The 17,634-nt window shown below is 40.9% G+C and overlaps 1 protein-coding gene across 7 annotated transcripts in view; it reads right to left on the bottom strand.

The window, feature by feature from the left end:
- The window catches only part of GRIA3 (glutamate ionotropic receptor AMPA type subunit 3), a 284,915-nt gene that overhangs the window by 13,514 nt on the left and 253,767 nt on the right, over positions 1-17,634 (bottom strand). For 5 of the 7 annotated variants that reach the window (XM_032330365.1, XM_032330363.1, XM_032330364.1 and 2 more), the window contains one exon: positions 11,006-11,253. In XM_032330365.1, coding sequence (XP_032186256.1) covers positions 11,006-11,253 — 248 coding nt within the window. Of the gene's footprint in view, positions 1-10,328; positions 10,444-11,005; positions 11,254-17,634 lie in introns of all 7 variants that reach the window. The other 2 variants (XR_004282496.1, XM_032330366.1) reach the window with 1 other exon arrangement.

Raw genomic sequence — 17,634 nt, 5'->3', positions numbered from 1 at the left:
ACTGGATGTATTGTTCAGCTCAGTCCGCATCAACTGCATGTATTGACCCAACACACTCACTCTCTTTCTCTCTCTCACACACATGCACGTGTGCACATGCACGCACAATTTGAGATTTTAAAGGAAGAGGATTTAGGTGGGCATTCGGTCATTTTAAATATCACTTTCCCCACAAAACCATTTTTGCTCCCCACCTCAATATTTTCCCCCCTCCTTAATTATTTATATCCATGTCTCATAACTACCCCTAAACTGCGTGCTTCTCAAGTGCAGGGACCATGGCTTACATATTGGTATCCCCACTTAGAATCATTCTCTCAACAAATGCTTGTTGAATAGATAACTCTCTTTTCGCGTTTTGCTTTTCAGCCTGTTATTTCACAAAATTATCATACTTCTTCTTACTGTTTGAATTTAATGATCACGCTAAGAAAGTAGATTTATGACCTCTACTTTGTAAGGAAAGAAACACAGGCACAGATAGGTTAAGTAACCTGCTCAAGCCTGCACAACAAAATGTACTGCACATTCTCCAACAGAACACACAAAAGTGTGGCAGTCCTCCTTATTTTTGTTCTTCGCGCTTGGATGTTCATAATGAAGTTTGTCTTCAGGGACCACCATGCTCCAAATAACTATCAACCTGGCAAGGGCATCTCTGGCAGCTGGGGCCTTTCACTGTGCTGCAGCAATATGTCTCCGGGGGAAGGCTTCAGAGCAATTACTGCAGGCCCTTAACTGGTACCTCAGAGAATTATAAGTCAGAAATATTTATTGTACTCACCTCAACAGAGAACAGAAAGAATTAAACAAACTAGGTCAGATCCCTATCATGGAAATTAGTCAGGCATTTTCCCCTCTGAAAGGTTCTGCTATGAACCTTCGGCCAAGTAAAGCCCTCCCAAGACAAAGGCAAGGGTCTGGAGGCTGAGGGAGAGAACAGGAGAACTTTGTGATGTAATTTCAGGGGGTCTGGGGAGTCTCCCCCCACCCTCCCCGCTCCAAAAATATTTTCCACACAGGGACCTGAAATTCCATCCTGGGACTCACACACCTTTAAGTCTGAGCAACATTCCTAGTTAAAATACAGAGCTTCTTTGGGAAATGGGAAATGGATCAGAGTAATGACTTACAAAGTCCAACACTTTGCTCCACTTTGTTTAAAAACTGCTCAGGGAGGAAGAGTGTAAAACTCCCCCCAAGAAGAAAACTGTTTCCTGCACGTGAAGTCAGAGAAATGTGTATGGACGAGTGAGAGGATGGAGAATTTAAGAGCACAGTTGAATTAGCGTCATTCGAAAGCATGCAAAGCTTTCCTGAGTGTGGGGAACAGTCATGGAGTGGCATATATATATATATTTTTTAAATAGAGGTAGTAGTGTAATTTGTAATACTTTGAACATGAGTTCTACTTTGGGGAAAAAAAAACCCCATAACTGGATGATAGCGATTTTTGTTTATCTTTGCCATCCACACTCGGCAGGACCTCAGCTGCAAAGGACAGCGCAAACGAATCCAAGGTATCCAGCCCTGGGTGGCGGGTGTCCAGGTTTCTAGCTCATTCCTGGCATGCACCAGCCAGGTCAGTGTTATCTTAGTGATGGCCAGCGTTATATACGGAGACAGTTTTAGGATAAGATCATTTTCTTTACTGTGAAAGTAGAAACGGTTTGCTTAAAAAAATACCCAAAGTAACTAATTTTTTTTGATATATTTCAAAAGAAGTGTCCCATTTATTTTTTAATTTTGAGTTCAGGAAATACCCTAAAAGAGGTAGTTTGGAGCCATGAACAAAGAACAGAGAGGTGTGGGGAGAGCAATGCGAGGCTGCTGAGTTTCCCCAGAGTGGGAAAGAAGAAAAACTGGCCTAGTGCGTTAATGACCAACTAGATTCCTCCCCATGGTGATCCTGGAAGTGTTGATATAAAAATCTGTACTGTGGCTATGTGTCTGAGCCTGAAAAATACAGAATCCCAGGGGGAGTACGATTTATCTGCCCAAGAGACTTGGGGTAGATTCTGCTCTGAATGGCTTCACTTCTCCTTTCTGAGCAGGGACCCCTAAAGGGCAAATGCCTGTTTTAATTAATGATGCCAGAAGATCTTCAATGGTGCCCTTAGGAGGGGTAGATATATGTGTAAACACGGAGGTTACAGAGAAAGACAAGGATATCACAGAGAAGTAAAAGAAATATATGAGTGAGGGTGATGTACTTGCACAGTAGTGAAGAACTTGTTCTAACAACACAGTATCTGGATGATGACAATGGTAGCTTATCACAACCTAAGCTGGAAGTCCTCCCCTCGCCTCATCTGAATGATTTTGTTTCTTTTGAATGACTTTTTAGACTTTTAGACTTTTTAGACTTTAGACTTGAATGACTTTTGTCTTTAGCCCAGTGGACGGAGGATAGCCATCCTCTCTTTCACTGGCTTTTCTACTGAAGATATTTCACATTATCATGGGAGAAAAGTCACCTTTCCCCATTGTTCACTTGTTCCCTAGCCTCTTCTGAAAAACTCCTAGCATCACTCAGGAAATCACAGGCATGTGCAGACAGGCAGCTAGAGAGACATCTCTGGCCAGGCAGGTCTTGATTTATTAGGTTGAAGCCAATTGATGACCAAGCAAGAGAAGATTGGTTGCTAGATAAAAGAACTTACTGTAGGGTCCTTTATATTCTTTTCTGTTGTTTACCTTGGGATAGGTGACCTCTCCATACACTAGCTGGTGCAGGTCATGGCAGTTCAAAATATGCCTTAGGTTACACTAGAATTTGGAGCCTTTGAAAAAAATCTCTATGCAATTCTTTTCACAGGGTTTTCTGGATGCGGGGTTCTAGGAGAATGAGGGTTTAAGTCATTTCAATCCTTCTGCCCTTGGACCAGCCTGAACTTTCTCCTCAACCTAGCAGCATGTTCCATATGACTACTGGCATTACTGGGCTCCGGCCACCCAGGCAACCCTCAGTCCCCAGGGGCAGTCATAATGATTTGCAGAGTTATGCAGATCTCAGCTGCTAGAAGCTCCCTCTGAGCGAGAATTTATATCTATGTAGTTCACAAATGTAGCTCAAACCTATTTAACTCCTTGATAATGAGACCATAATTCAATGCAAGTGCAAAGAGCAAATTCAATAATGCATGCATATAACACGAGGAGTTGAAAGCTGTGAGTCATTTACTAAGCGCCTAACAATGCTAGTGACTGAAACCTGTTGATGAGCATTTATGCTAGAGAAGCAGCTCCAGAAGTCACCTGTGGATATGTGAGTAAAGCCAGTGCATTTCCACATGATAGTCTCAAAATTCGAAGTGATAGACCCCTTGAGTCCATGAGTTGTGATTTCACTGAGGGACTTCTGCCAAACTGGGACTTTGTCCAACCTCACCCTTTAGAACAGGAATCCAAAACCATCATTGGTCATGGACTAGCTCACACAACCCAGTTCGTCTGGGAGGACTTCTTACTCTGTCCCTGATAGACAGAAGGAGCTCAAGGAACATGCTAAACATCTGGAGAAGCCAGTTTGAATAACACGTGGTCACAGTCATAACTGATATGATGCATCTGAAAATTCTGTTTTAAGAGCCATTAAAAACTCAAACTATCAAATTTGGTTGGGCTTTATGACATATAAACCTGTTTCCTTTGGTTCAACCCAATGGCACCAAGAAAGAAAAGCCTAGCCAGAGAAGACAGACAGAAACTGATCTCATGTTAGATCAGAAGCTCACATGATACGTGTTTCTGAAGACATTGAGTTCATGTCCCTGACTCTAGGCAAAATGTTCATTGAGAGTTTAATCTGTTGGGTGCCAACATCTTCCCCCAATATTCCCCCAATAGCCCTCTCTTGAGCATGACCCATTGAAAAATAATCACTTAGCTTACACTCCATAAGCTTGCAACAGATGGGGTTTCTCTATGACATCCGAAAGCTGACTATTGGTTGTCAGGACACGTGCCCCCCTCTCCTAGCATGCATTCTAGCATACACTTATCTGCCCTTTCCACCAGTGAGGCTATATAGGACACAGTAGCAGAGTCAGTCTCTCCCTCTCATTTTCTCTCTCTCTCTCTTAAATGTAAAATATGCTATTGCCTTAGTTTTGTATTTTGAGAAATATTTGCTTCAAGGCCAGATGAAATTAAGCTTTAATATGAATTTGGTGCTTGCAACACACTTTTGCCACCTGTGACCAATGCCGATTTGCCTCACGTGCCAAGGGCCAAATGCTGTACCGCTCTCTAGAAAGTCAAAAGAGAATGGATTTCAATTGTTCTCCATAAATTTGCCCCCACCCTTTTCCACCAACTTCAACTCCCACCCTCATTGCATTTATTTCGATCATTTCAAATCTTTCATGTCTTTTTTCCATGGCTGTCTTGCCTTTCGGAGAGTGTAGTTCTAGAACCTTCTCTCCAAATGAAAGGAAACCCAATGATTTGGCCTTAGTGGGGCAGAAAGTGTATAGACACACACCATTTCACTCTGCCTCTATGGCCGTGTCTCTCCTCTCGGCAATTATGTAACAGCATTCTTACCTGCAGGCTTTTCATTCCCGCTGCTCTTTCTGTAGCTCAGGTGTTGAACATTTAGTCATTATTTGTCAATAAGAAACACATTCAAGTTATCAGGATAACACCAAAGGCAAATCATCATGTCTTAATCATAGACATCATGTTAAGGCCACACAGTCAATTTCCCCTCCCCCCCAAATTGCTATAATGGGTTAATTAAAACAATTTTTTTTCTAGATTACAATTTTTTTTTTCCGGTAGTAGAATTGATTCTTTAACACCATATGGCAAAATCAATGATTTTGGCAGTCACTGGACTGGTTCAGTTCTTAAGGCAAAAAAGGTCCCTTGCTTGAAGCAGCCACTTGAGAGAAAGTGAGGGTTTGCTCTTGGGAAGAAGACCTGAGTAAAGTTCAAGGAGCAAATTTAGTCACTCCCAGCAAAGAAAACTGTCAGGTTCTTCATACTTCCAGGAGGCAGCACCAGCACAGAGACATGCAAACCAACGAAGAGTATAAGATACTCACCCTATTCCTTGATCCCAAACCAGTCTCGGTGATTCACAGGAACTTCTTCTAAGACCCAGGAAGTGCCATCGATCTGTAATGATTCTTGCCTACACACATAACAGTGTCAATAAAGAGTCATTGGGATCCATCTTAACCCTGGGCATCCAAAATGTCTACCTTTAGGGATGGCTTCTGCTAATAAAAGGTCCATCTTGTTGCAGGTAAAAGGCAGATGCAGATTCACATCCGTGACCCAAGGCCCAAGAATGTCAAAGAATTCTGGGTGTGGAAGAGAAGTGGTTAAGAGACGGTGGCATAGGAGAGGAGGATTGTAGACATACACGGAAGAAGAAATACACACAAAACTGAGGATCTCATTTATACATATGGGAAACATAGTATCACCTCATTTAGCTAAGGACCACCAAATAGGAAGCTGAGGGCATTTGGAAGTGGGCTGTTCTAAAGTACAACTTCTTACTGTCTTTGAACATGAGACTTGCTAAGCAAATGCAGGAGATCGAAAACATGATTGCTAGTGATAGAATGGAAGGACGTGTTTGAATTTCTTAAGAGAACAAACTCTTTTTAGTTCCTCTGAAAGCACCCACATGAAAAGAAACACGACTAATTTTAACCGTAAGCCACTTTTTGAATTTAGGAGAACAAGTTCCCTAAATTCTTTCTGAGCACCACAGTGGTTATTCTAGTCCCTATATAGTTTTGAAGATAACAAGGCTGCATTTCTCTGTCGAGGTTCTTTAAGTCACAATGATCACTCAACCATTTCTTTACTTAATCCAAGTTTAACTGCATATGTCCCATCATCATCGCTTACTTCCCAATATGCCTTGCAAGTGAAGGCACCGGTCGTGTAACTCTCCTTCTAGTCACGGGGTTCAGGGTAGTTCCATTGAAACATTCTGTTCCAGTGTTCCCCAAAGCACACAAAACGTGTTGATTTTCAGCTTGCACAATATGGACACTGGAAGTCTAAATCCCTGGATAGAACTAAAGCTGGGACAATTTTAGGGTGAGGTGGGGGAGGGTTTAAAAGCCTTGTCGCCCCAGGCACAGGTAGCTTGTTTCATAGAGCAGACCCCCTCAAGGAAGGTAAGGTGACACAGGAAAGCTAAGCTGGTGCCCTTTCCCCAGGATTAAGGGAGTGAAGCAGGGTGAGCAGGGGCCGATCAGAAGAATATGAAAGTTTGAGGTGACAGGCAGCTGGGGAAGGAGGCTGATGTGCTTATGTGGTAATTCAGCAGCTAAATCCCCATTCTGCTGTGATTTACAGAGACAGAATTTCACTGGCTGTGTCACAAACCCCCGGTGATCCGGGTTTATTGCTGAAACAACCTACTGGCTCTTAATTACTACATTTACGCACACATTGTAATAATGCACTAACACCAAAGGGTGATTTGCAGGTTAAAAATTCCCAAACCACAGCTCTAATTTTCATGATCCTTGCCTGTACATTTATAGTCCATCAAGGAAGGATCAGGTCTGATTTGTTTGGGTCCTATTAGCTCAGGTTCAGGAAATGGCTAAAACCGAGCAGTATTTCGGTTCAGGGGATACCTCGGAAGCTGACCTTGTCTAAATTCCTTGCAGCGTTTGGAAAACAAGATAAAATCAGTGAAATGAAAGGAAAGAAATATCTGTTGCTTTAGTTTAAGCATGTACACATTTAAAATAGCCTGAAAAATTGCTCGTCCCTTCTGTAGAAGAGTAACTTTTGGAGACTAGGCTGAAAATGCACGATGTCTCATGCCAGGGGGGAAAAGTCAACATTTTAATATAATTGCCCACTTATCATTATTTTAAGGTTGCGGGAGAGAAACAGATAAGTATTGTAGGTTTTTCTCCCTTTCCTGGTTTCAGAGATAATAGGTGTGAAAGTGTTTTTGAAAAAGTAAAAGCACTCATAAATGTCAGGCTTTATGATTATTGTCATTTTTAGTAATCAGCACTGAGGGCTGAAATGGCTTAAATATGCCATCTGCCTTGTAACCAAGGTAGTTGAGAATAAACCTGGTTTTTATGGAAATATCTCACATGCAATCAGATTCGCGTTGCTCATTGAAGGGGTCTATGTGATCAATTGCTGCCTACAATATTATCACAAGAGGCGACCCTGAAAGTCAGCAGAGATTTGTGACAGCATTAGCTGTGTGACCTTCTCAAAGTCACCACCATCTCTGGGTCTCACTCTCCGTGAAACGATGGTACATTCAACAGTCAATTGTCATGTTAACTGGGGTGGGATACAATGAAGAAGTGTAATTCTCAGGCCACTTTACCAATACAGTCAAACTTCACTGGTTTGGTCTAACATAGGGGAAGGTCTGTCTGAATGAGAAAGTCCTGAATTACAAAACAGGTTTGAGGAATGACAGCTTTATTACTTTAGATCTGTTTTGTAATTCAAACTCCCTATGCAACATCGCCAAAGTGGAGGCCCTTGTGAGAACTACTTTACCAGATAGATTTGTAATGAATACGATTATATCTAATGAATGCTTGCAACGTTTGGGAAAAAATTTGTTCTCTTAAGGAAAAAATTCAACAGACAATCTAAACTCTTCATTTGCTTAACAAACCTCTCTCAGCCCCTTTCCTGATGCTATACAGGTAGACTGTTGACTGGTCCCTGTCGGGTTTGTCATAACTTATAAATCGGAGGGCTCCAGATTAATGGGGCTTCGCTGCCTTTTCTACCTTCTTCTCCACTGATTTGCTTTTGGCGTCACCACCAGATAGTTGTAAAACAGATTCAAGTTCATCTCTTGCCCCTTCTCTTGCTCACTCTCAGAAAACAGCAGGTAGCAAGAAGGGATAGGACAGAGGAAACTCCTTGGTAATCCAGAAATGGAATAAGCAATCGTTGGAGATGTGGTACTCATCATACTATTATCCATAGCTGAGAAAGGGGTTGACTTATTTCAAAAGGCTGGCTGGAGGAATGGCCAAAGCAAGTGATTTGAGAGATGCCTGGCAGGTAGCGCTAGTGTCAAAGAAGTTGGAAACATTTAGGTTCTACTGAACTGTTTTTCCTACTTGCATATCGATAATCAGATAATCTGGAAATCGTGGGCTGGCAATAAGGTTACTTGATAACTTTGCAGCAGTATCAACTGAGGAAAAAGAGAAAAGCTTGATTGCTGGTTGTAATTAGCAAAGAGCTGGTCTAAAGTTTTAGGGGTCTTCAGGATACCAAAACATCTGGGTGAAAAGTAAAAATTCAGCCAACTACGTGCAGATTTGGTTTTGGTTTATATAACAGCAAACATCTGGTTATTTGAAAACTTCTGGGCACTTGGCATCATGTGGATGTTTTAGAGTCATCTTGACACAATCCATGGCTCCTTTGTAACCATGCTGAGTGTGAATGATGAAGTCAAGAGAGCAATGTATCCAATCCAGCTCAATTTTCATTCTGCAACTCACTTGAATGAGAAAATTAGGTCCTCCGGGCCTGCTAAGAACATGAGAAAAAGACCAGGAAGAAGGTGCTAAATGCTCTAGGCATCAGGTTAGCCACTGCAAACTCAACTGAGCCGAAAGCTTGGCTCAGCTGTCAATGTCATCAGTTCACACTGGTGGGAAAGGAAGTTATTGCTTTCTGACACACAGTAAAACCTTGATTAATTGAAATCCATAAGGGATGAATGGAATTTTCAATAAGAGTACTCATTTTGTTTCATTCTTCGCTAACAACATGGTTTTATTTATTTATTTTTTTCTCAAAGTGCGTGTATCCACTTTCTCGCCTCCGGGAAGCAGCCTCTAATGTTTGAGGGTCAATCCAGATGGAGAGAAGATATGGGAGACAAAGCTGAATGTGACCTAACCACAGGTCATCTCTTGGCAAGTGATTTAAAAAAAATCAATTCCTTGCAGAATTCTTCTTTTTTGGTACTATTGCTGCTTTCTCATCAATGTGGAGTAGTGAGGAGGGACAATTCAGTTAGTTGGGATACTGGTTAAGATGAGTTCTGGTTAATCAAGGTTTTACAGTAAAAGACCTCGCCAATGCCTGGTAAGATTATGTGCTGGAGGAAGTTGTATTTGAATTTATCTCTTTGAAAGTGCTCTGTATCAGTGTTTCCAAACCCATATTATAGTGCAGACTGGCCAACTAATTTTTCCATCAGGATCCTGAGGAATGGAGAGAGAGAGAGAAGAGCAGAGGTGTAACCATTGTCTCTGAAGGAGAAAAGGGTTGGCTTGCCTGTCTGTTGGCCTGTATATGGGAAACACTGTTCTTCACCTTAAGATGCCCATGGTATCTTGGTTGTACAAGAGTTGATCTTACATGCTTCAATATAATTCACATACTCTTTGGGTCATGGAGGATTCTGTTTTCAGGTCCTCTCTTGTACTTACCCAATATGTCCTTCCATTACTTGGTATCATGGCTTCTGAGCTTGCCCCTATTTCTTGTTTCTTGGATGAAGGCTATTTGTTTCATTCTTTCTAGCCCTGAAGAGCATTGTGCAGCCAAAGGAATGCCAAGTATGATGGATTTTCCCGTGAAGGCAGCCTGGATAACAATTAGACCTACCTGAACCAAGAACATGGCTGACGAGAAGCCAAATCAGGGATTTATACACATGGAGTATCACAATTAGGCGACGCACTTGTTTAAATATACAAAATGTCTCTGCCAAGTTTGTATATGGGGTGGCCTGTTGAAGAAAGACCCCATTTAACTTGAAACCGAGCTTGTCCTTTGGCTTTCAAGTTAAGCGGGGCCAGCTTAAGCGGGCCATCACATACCAAGAAAAACATCTCATCACTCATACACATAACTGTAGAAGCCAATTCTAATCAACCAGCCAACCAACCAACCAACCAATCTCTGTGAGCAACCGTCATGCCTTAGGGGGAAAAAAAGCTGTAACCTGACTTCTTAGTAGATAGATTTGATTTCTCATACCACTCATGTGAGGCAGGCGGGGATAGTCTTAAGGCAAGCCTGGGGCTCTTGAAAGCCTAGGCCATTGAAACCCACACCGTAGCCTTCATAAGGCAACCAGTCTGGCGTGTGAGGGGAAGGGAGGGGTGTGGAGGGGGAGCCTCTGTCTGGGAGTTTAAGAAGGGACCCAAGTTAGATCAAAAATATGGGCAGTGCCCTCGAGTCTTTCTGGTTCCCAAAGCTGCCAGGCAGGGGAATAACCTGGTCATTCCACCTTATGTGTGAGTCTTGTGCTCTCTCCTCAATAATAAGATAACAGTCTTGCCGATTACTCGTCACTAAGGGTACCCGGTTGTGGTGACATTGAGGCTGACCTTGGAGTCACCGCCCCCGCTGCCGCACTCTCCTTTGTCGTACCACCATTTGTTTTTCAATTTGTCCAAGAGGCCTTGCTCATTCAGTTTTAATACTGCCAGGTTAACAGCATTTCTTGAAACGATAAAACATAACTTGTAAGAAAATGCACAAATGCTTAGGAAATCGTTAACGTATAAAAAGGAGCACAAGAGGACAAATTGGCTAAATTTCACAGAACGTGGAGCTATAAAAATGTCTGTACAGCAAATACAGGGTTAAATATTGGAAGGTGGCATGGAGGATAACATTTGCTCAAAACTGAAGTGTGCGGGATGGGGAAATTGTCTTTGAGAAAAAAAGTAACAAGAACACCACATCCATGCAATTAACATTCGTCACATATGGCACCATAACTTGGCTTTTACCATTTAAATTGAAAAAGCCGTTGAACTGTAAAATTAAAACAGCAACAAACAGTCAGAGAGGACAACACAGAGAGAGAACATTAAAAAAAAATGGATGCATTAAATCGATGAAACCATAATTTACCGTCTTATTTAACTCCATGGAATAGTGTAGGTTTTAAACTTTTAAAAGTTACCTCAAAATCCACAAGAAAGAAAATGACAACAAAATGCATCAGGGTAGGTGGAATACTATAACAACACGGATATTGTTATATTATTCCACCCACCTTAATGCTGAGCCTTTAGGGGTTGCCACACCATAGCCTTTGGAATCCAGATTTCCACCAACTTTCATGGTATCACACGGTTTTCTCTGCTCAATGTACTCATTCATGGTTGACTCCAGCAGGAAGGCGAACTTTCCTTTGGACTTCCGCACTCGGGCCACTCCATCTGCTGTTGTTTTGGTAAACACAGATGGCTCTGCTGATTTCATGTAAGACCACATTTTCTCATAGACAGCGATTTTGGACCTCTGCAACAGAGAGAAGGGTTCTTAGAGTTGCCAGATACTAACATTGGAAAAGGTGTTGGCGCAGTTGTTTCTGAACATGCTTGATGGCCGTCTCCAGGAAGAAAGCTCAGCCACATGTGACCCGGTAGGTACGTGCATACCTCTGTAAGTGTGGTTCCAAAATAGGTTTCTCAAAATAGGTTTCTCAAAACCACACTCATCCTTGCAATGTGTCGTGCTCTCTGAGATATTCTATCCTATTCTAATTCACTGAAAAAAAAAAACAACAACCCCAAAACAAACCACCAGTCAGGACCCACTGATTTGATTTCATGGCCCCACTAATGGGTTTGCAATCTAGTTTGAAAAATACTTTCTTGGTTCAATCTTCCTCTCCATTCAGAAATATCCCCTACAATATTCTGTTCTGTGATTACCCTTCACCTGCCTGAAAAAAAAAAATGCCATCGGAGGGAAGTGTACAACCATTTTAGTGAGCCCATTCCAGCACAGGGCATCAATTACTGTAAGAAAGTACTTTCTTATTCTGAGCTGAAATTTGTTTCTCAGTAACTCCCAGCCTTTAGCACTATCTGCTAGAGCTATGCAAAGCAATCCTGTCCCTCCTTCTGCATGATAGCCCTCCAAATGCTGCAAGGCTGTTGTTTTATTATACCCTCTCTTCATCTTTTCATCTGGTCAAACTCCACTGAAGTCTAAAACTATTTCCAGAACGTTCACAATTTAGGTCTGTCTCCCATAGGATTCTAACTGGCAATTCCTCTCTTCAATTAAATTGCCTAGAGATAGACGTGGTACTCCAGATATCTGACAAGGACAGAATGGAAAGACACATGCTTTGCTTCTTGTCATTGGAACATTATTTTCTAGCACAACGCTGCCTGAGTTTTCATTAATGTATTTAGCCTTTCATCCATCCTTTTAACAAATATTTCTTGAGCACCTGCTACATCTAAAGCACTCTATTGCGGGTGTAAAGGTGGAGGCCAAACTCAAACTGTTAGTTTTTCCTGCCAAGCCAAGTTTCCCTCATCTTTACCATTTTGGATTTTGAATTTAATGCCATTAAATTTCATCTCAATTCAGGTGGTCCTTAGAACATGTACTAAATGCTTTTGGCTCTATGTTAGGCATTCCAGAGAATATAAAGGAAGTGTGATCTCAACAACCCCATGACTTCCAACTGATTTGGGAGCTAGGTCCTAGGTCACATGGTAGAAACTAGAAACCTATGCCATGACATCAAGTGTCCTTTTATGGGCTTTCCTGGCCCCAATCTCAGTTTTTTTTTTAATTGTTAGCTTAGTTGATCTCTTCTGGATTTTGACCAGTTACATTCTTGAGGCCTGCTTAAATAATTCCAGAGGGCCAGAGCTCCCAGAGCTATCCCCATGGAAAGTGTTTATGGCAATCAAAACCCCCACTGAGGCCCTCACTGAGCCACTGAAACTGTTCACTGAGATTGAAAATATGGTTTCCATATCTGGTTTGCAAAAAGAACAGGAAAAAAAAAAAGCCAAAATGGCTGAAGCCCAATGAGCAAAAAAAATGAGTGAAAGAATGGTAGGAAATGAATTTAGAAGGATAATCAGAGGTCAGAGTAAAAGTTTGGATTTATTCTGATTAGAAACTATTGAAGAATTTTGAGGTGAGCCATGATAAGATCCAATTTAACTTTTTAAAGCATTACTCCGGCTGCTGTATGGAAAACCCACTCTAAGGTGGGCCAGAGTGGAAGCAAGGGGACTGGTTAGGGGGCTATTCTAGTAGTCCAGGGGACAGATGTGGTGGCTTTAACTAGGTTGGGAGAAATGGAAGTAGAAAGAAGAGATTGAATTCAAGATATGTTTTGGGGGAGATAGACATCTCCACCTTATGGTCCTATAGACACTTTGAGATTTAACATTTCCAAATCAAACTTACTATCTTTCTTTTAAAGCCTGGTTCTCCTAAATTCTATCAGTAAACCACCTAACATTCAAGCTAGAAAGTTTGGTTTCGACTCCTTCCTCAGCCTCTCCTTATGCCATGTTTATTCTTACACAGAAATGTAGGATCTGTCCTTTTGTCTTCTTTCCACCCTCATTACCATTGCCCTAGAGCAGGTTCCCATCATTTTTTTGGTCTGGACTACATTGCTTCCTAATTGCTCTCTCGACTTCATCTCTCTCTTCAATTTATCCTTTAGTGATCCTTCCAAAATGTAAATCTGATCATTCTTTAAAATCTCCTGATAGTTCCCTAAACCCTACAGGACAAACTTCAGACTCTTATGTATGATATTCAAGAGGCTTTATGATCTTAAACTACACTCTCCTATGAGCTAGTCCCATTGGACTACTCACTATTCACCGAAATAGGCTGCACAAGTTCATGTCTTATGCCTTTGGTTATGCTTTTGTTTCTGCCTGAATTATCCCTAATCATCTTACAAGGTCCAAAGCAAATATCGTGTCTTCTGTGAAATCTTTCCTGACTCTCTCCTGGCCCCACAGAAGTGCTTTCTGGTGCTCTGAAAGCACTTTGGCTCATACTTTTGCTACAGAACTTACTGGAATGCATTTTGGAGAGTTGGCTATGTGACTGTCTTACATTGCTGGGTGTTATTGAAGACAAAGTCCATGCCTGATTCAGCCTGGTAGCCCTGTTGGCAGCCAGCACAATGCTCATAGTAGACATTCAAGATATATTTGCTTAATAACTGAAGCTTAGTCTGATCAGGGTGATATCTAGATTGTTGGTCAAAGATATTGGAAAGTTGGTGAAAAATGGCTACCAGTTTTAGAGCACTGTAGAATTCTAGAACTGAAGTTACTCTCAAGATCATTGGGTCCAATTTCCAGCTGAACCAGTCAGGATATAAGCTTTGTAATCTGTTTTGTTTTGTTTTTGTTTTTTGCCATGTGGTCTGCCTTTTTTGTCCACACCAGTAACTCTCCCCTAATAATCAGATTGAAATCTCACCCATCGACATTTATGCTCATTCCATATCCTCACCTAGCACATAAAACAGTTTCTAAACATCACAATGAATTGTAGTCTCAATGATTGAATTTTACCTCAGTAGGAATTTCCTCATCAGTGGCTCAAAAAAAATTTTAAAAATAGTAAATAATTCAGATGCACTGAAAGATTTAAAAAATAATGTAAGAGCACCTTGTACTTGCCACAAAACTCAACAAAACATTATGAAGTCTGACTATATTCTCCTCCCCAACTGCATACATTCCTCCAGACCAAAAGTAACCATTACACTGAATTTGGTCTTTATCATTCCCTTGCATCTCTTTATATTTTTACGAGAATAAACACATCTCCTTTGTGATAGCTGCAGAGCATTTTAATCTATGGCTATACCATACTTTATCTACCCAATCTCCTATTGAAGGACTTTTAGGTCATTTCCAGTTTTTTGTTTTTTGTTTTTTTTGTATTAGAGATAACACTGTAGTTGGTGTGTATCTCTGTGCAGTTGCAAAGCAGTATTTTGTGTTCATCTCGCCCGGTCAAACCTGAATGAAACGGGGAGGAGGGGCAGACCAATTTGTTTCTTATGCTATTTGTAAATAGGTTGTGGCTTCCAAAGATAAATTTATAAGGCAAGGGCAAAGGGGTTTGTGAATTCTGATCTGAATGCACTATAATTTGGATTCATTTACTTCATCATTTGCTTCAGCTCTTTGACTGCTGATACAGGTTAAAAGGTTTATTCCTTTAGGTAATGATGCATTTCTAAGAAAATAAATGGCCGTGCTTGAAGTGGGCACTTTAAATGTGTGTGGTGTACATGTAGCAGATATTAATGAATGGAGTAAATGAAAAGGTAGTGGTAGAAATGACTGGGTCCTGGTTGATGACTAAATTCTGAACTAGGGTAAGAAAGGGAAAAAGCAATAGCTCATAAGTGAGAAAAATTAAGCTGAAACATTTGTCTTCCTAACTAGTACTTAAGAGACAGTCTAACATTAAGACCAAAAATAAGAAAAAAAAATCACTAGCATTTATTTTTTTTTTGGTGTCTGTCTTATTTTGGCTGAAATAAGAAGGCAATAAAAGGAATTGAATCTTAGCTCAATCATCTGGGATAAGTTAAAAAAATTATGGGCAGGATGTGTAATAGCAAGTTCATTTTTCTCAAACCCACCACAATTCATTTATTTCATCCCACAGAGTACTATATTGTTCCAAAGAAAGAATGAACAAAGGATATGCAGAAAGGCCATGCAAAATTTTCTTAGCACTACTAGTTAATCAGCATATGAGATCCAAAAGGAGAAATTCATGAATGGAGGAGGAGTAGATTAAGCCAAAGCAGCAGATAGAACACAGCTCTAGCATTCATGGATTCAACAGTCACTGTTTCAACTATTTGTAATAAATCATGAAGGTCAACCATATGGAGAACTTTGCATTTTTCTTGAATGGAAATTTGAATCTTGGGCCCAGTGAGGTTGATGCGTGGAAATAAGTGGTCAGTAACTACACTTAGCCTGCCACTAAGACTTAGTATGTCTTTGCAGTGGTGCTGGTTGCTCCTCATCGCTGTGTATATTATTCCTCTGGAGACCCAGGTAATACAAGGTAACTGTATAGTGCAGTGGTTGACAGTGTGGAGTCACATTGCTTGGGTATGAATCTCACTTGCTGTGTGTATAAATTTTCTAAGCCCCTATGTCCCTCATCCATCAAATAGGATAATTTTTTTAAGGTGCCTACTTCAAGGGATTCTTGGGAGAAATTGCATGGTTAATAAATGCATCTCAGAACAGTGCCTGGCACACAGGCAATGCTGAGAACAGAGAGTTTAATTTGTTTTAGTGGTAGAATTTAATAACTTTATCAATTACTTTAGTCTCATAGTCACAGAATCATTTCTTCATTTCATGGAGGGAATGATATGTTTAAGCTTTACTCATGTATTTGGGTCTTCAGTTATATTCTTGGTAAATGCTCAGGGTCTGCCATCAATAAAAGTTGTTACCATTTATTTGGATTTAAAAAATTTGTTGGAAGAAAAATGAGTAGAATGGCCAATTTTCCTTTAGAATTTATGTTTGGTAGTTTAGTTGAGGGTTATACATTAAAATCCTCATTAACCAGAACACTGCTACTGGGGAGACCTGGTGAATGACGTTTTCTGCCTCCCTAAGAGTTAAATTAGAATGTCCACTTGGTCAACAGAACATCCCATTGGAATCAGTAGAGAGACAGGCTTTAAGAAATAGAAGAGACCTGAAAAACCATCTTGTTCTGCCCCTCACTCAATGAAGCAATGGCTTCTCTGCTCAAATATCTATGGTGGGAAGGCACTCCTGAGCCCAGAAGAGGCTCATAGTTTGTAACAGTTCATGTTGGTGGAAAATTCTTTTTGTTGAGCTGACATTCTTCATGAGAGTCTCTCTCCCCTCTAGTCCTATGCTTTCTGCTTGAATTGGGTAGTCTATCCTTTCTGCTTCTGTTTCTCCATTGTAGGTAGCACTGGTTATATTGCTTTGTAGTGGTCATCTCCAGCGCAATCTGAGAACCTTGGGAGTAGGGATGATGTCTCTCTCTATCTCTCTCTTTTTTTTTTTTTGTCTCTGCATTCCCAGCGATTAACACAATGCCTGGCATGTAGGAAACTCTCACTATATATCCTTGGAATGAATGACTATTACAATTGTGGTTCTACCTACTGTCCTAATTCTGTACTTTGTGACAATACAGAATAAATATGCTCTTTTCCATATGGCGAACAGCCTGAAGATGACCACCACCATGTCACCTGTTAATTTTCTCTTTTACAGGCCAAACATTGTAAGGCCTTCATTTATTACCCTTATGACATGAATTCCTGTCATTCCCCTCCCATATTTTTCAGAGTCTCTCCTAAAACGTGGCCCCCAGAATTGATGATAATACGCTTGATATAAGGCACTAACACAAATGACAATGACACAGTCTCTTCTCATGATCTGGACATGAGCACAATTTTTCATTTTGACAGGATTCAACAGGAATTTTTTGATATGTTGATAGTTGAGAATTAGCTGCATTAACAAAACAGACTAATACATTGGAAACATGATTGTCAACAGAGGCTTGCATAATCTGCTAGTTCACAGAGAGGCTGGGTTCTCAGTCTCTAACTCTCTCCCCCAATTTCACTTTCTCCTTTACTCAAAGATCCATTCTGTCCCCCTTCTCTGGCATCAGTAGTTTTGGTTCTCATGGAGATGTTCACTGATATTACAAGGGTTTCTGTTACCCTTGGGGTGCCTGGGTGGCTCGGTGTCTGATTCTTGACTTTGGCTCAGGTTGTGATCTCAGGATTTTGGGCTTGAGGTCTGCGTTGAGCTCCACATTCAACATGGAGTCTGTTTGGGATTCTCCCTCTCCCTC

Source organism: Mustela erminea, chromosome X (assembly GCF_009829155.1).
Source record: "Mustela erminea isolate mMusErm1 chromosome X, mMusErm1.Pri, whole genome shotgun sequence".
NCBI lineage: Eukaryota > Metazoa > Chordata > Mammalia > Carnivora > Mustelidae > Mustela > Mustela erminea.
This window is presented reverse-complemented; position numbering and strand designations above follow the sequence as displayed.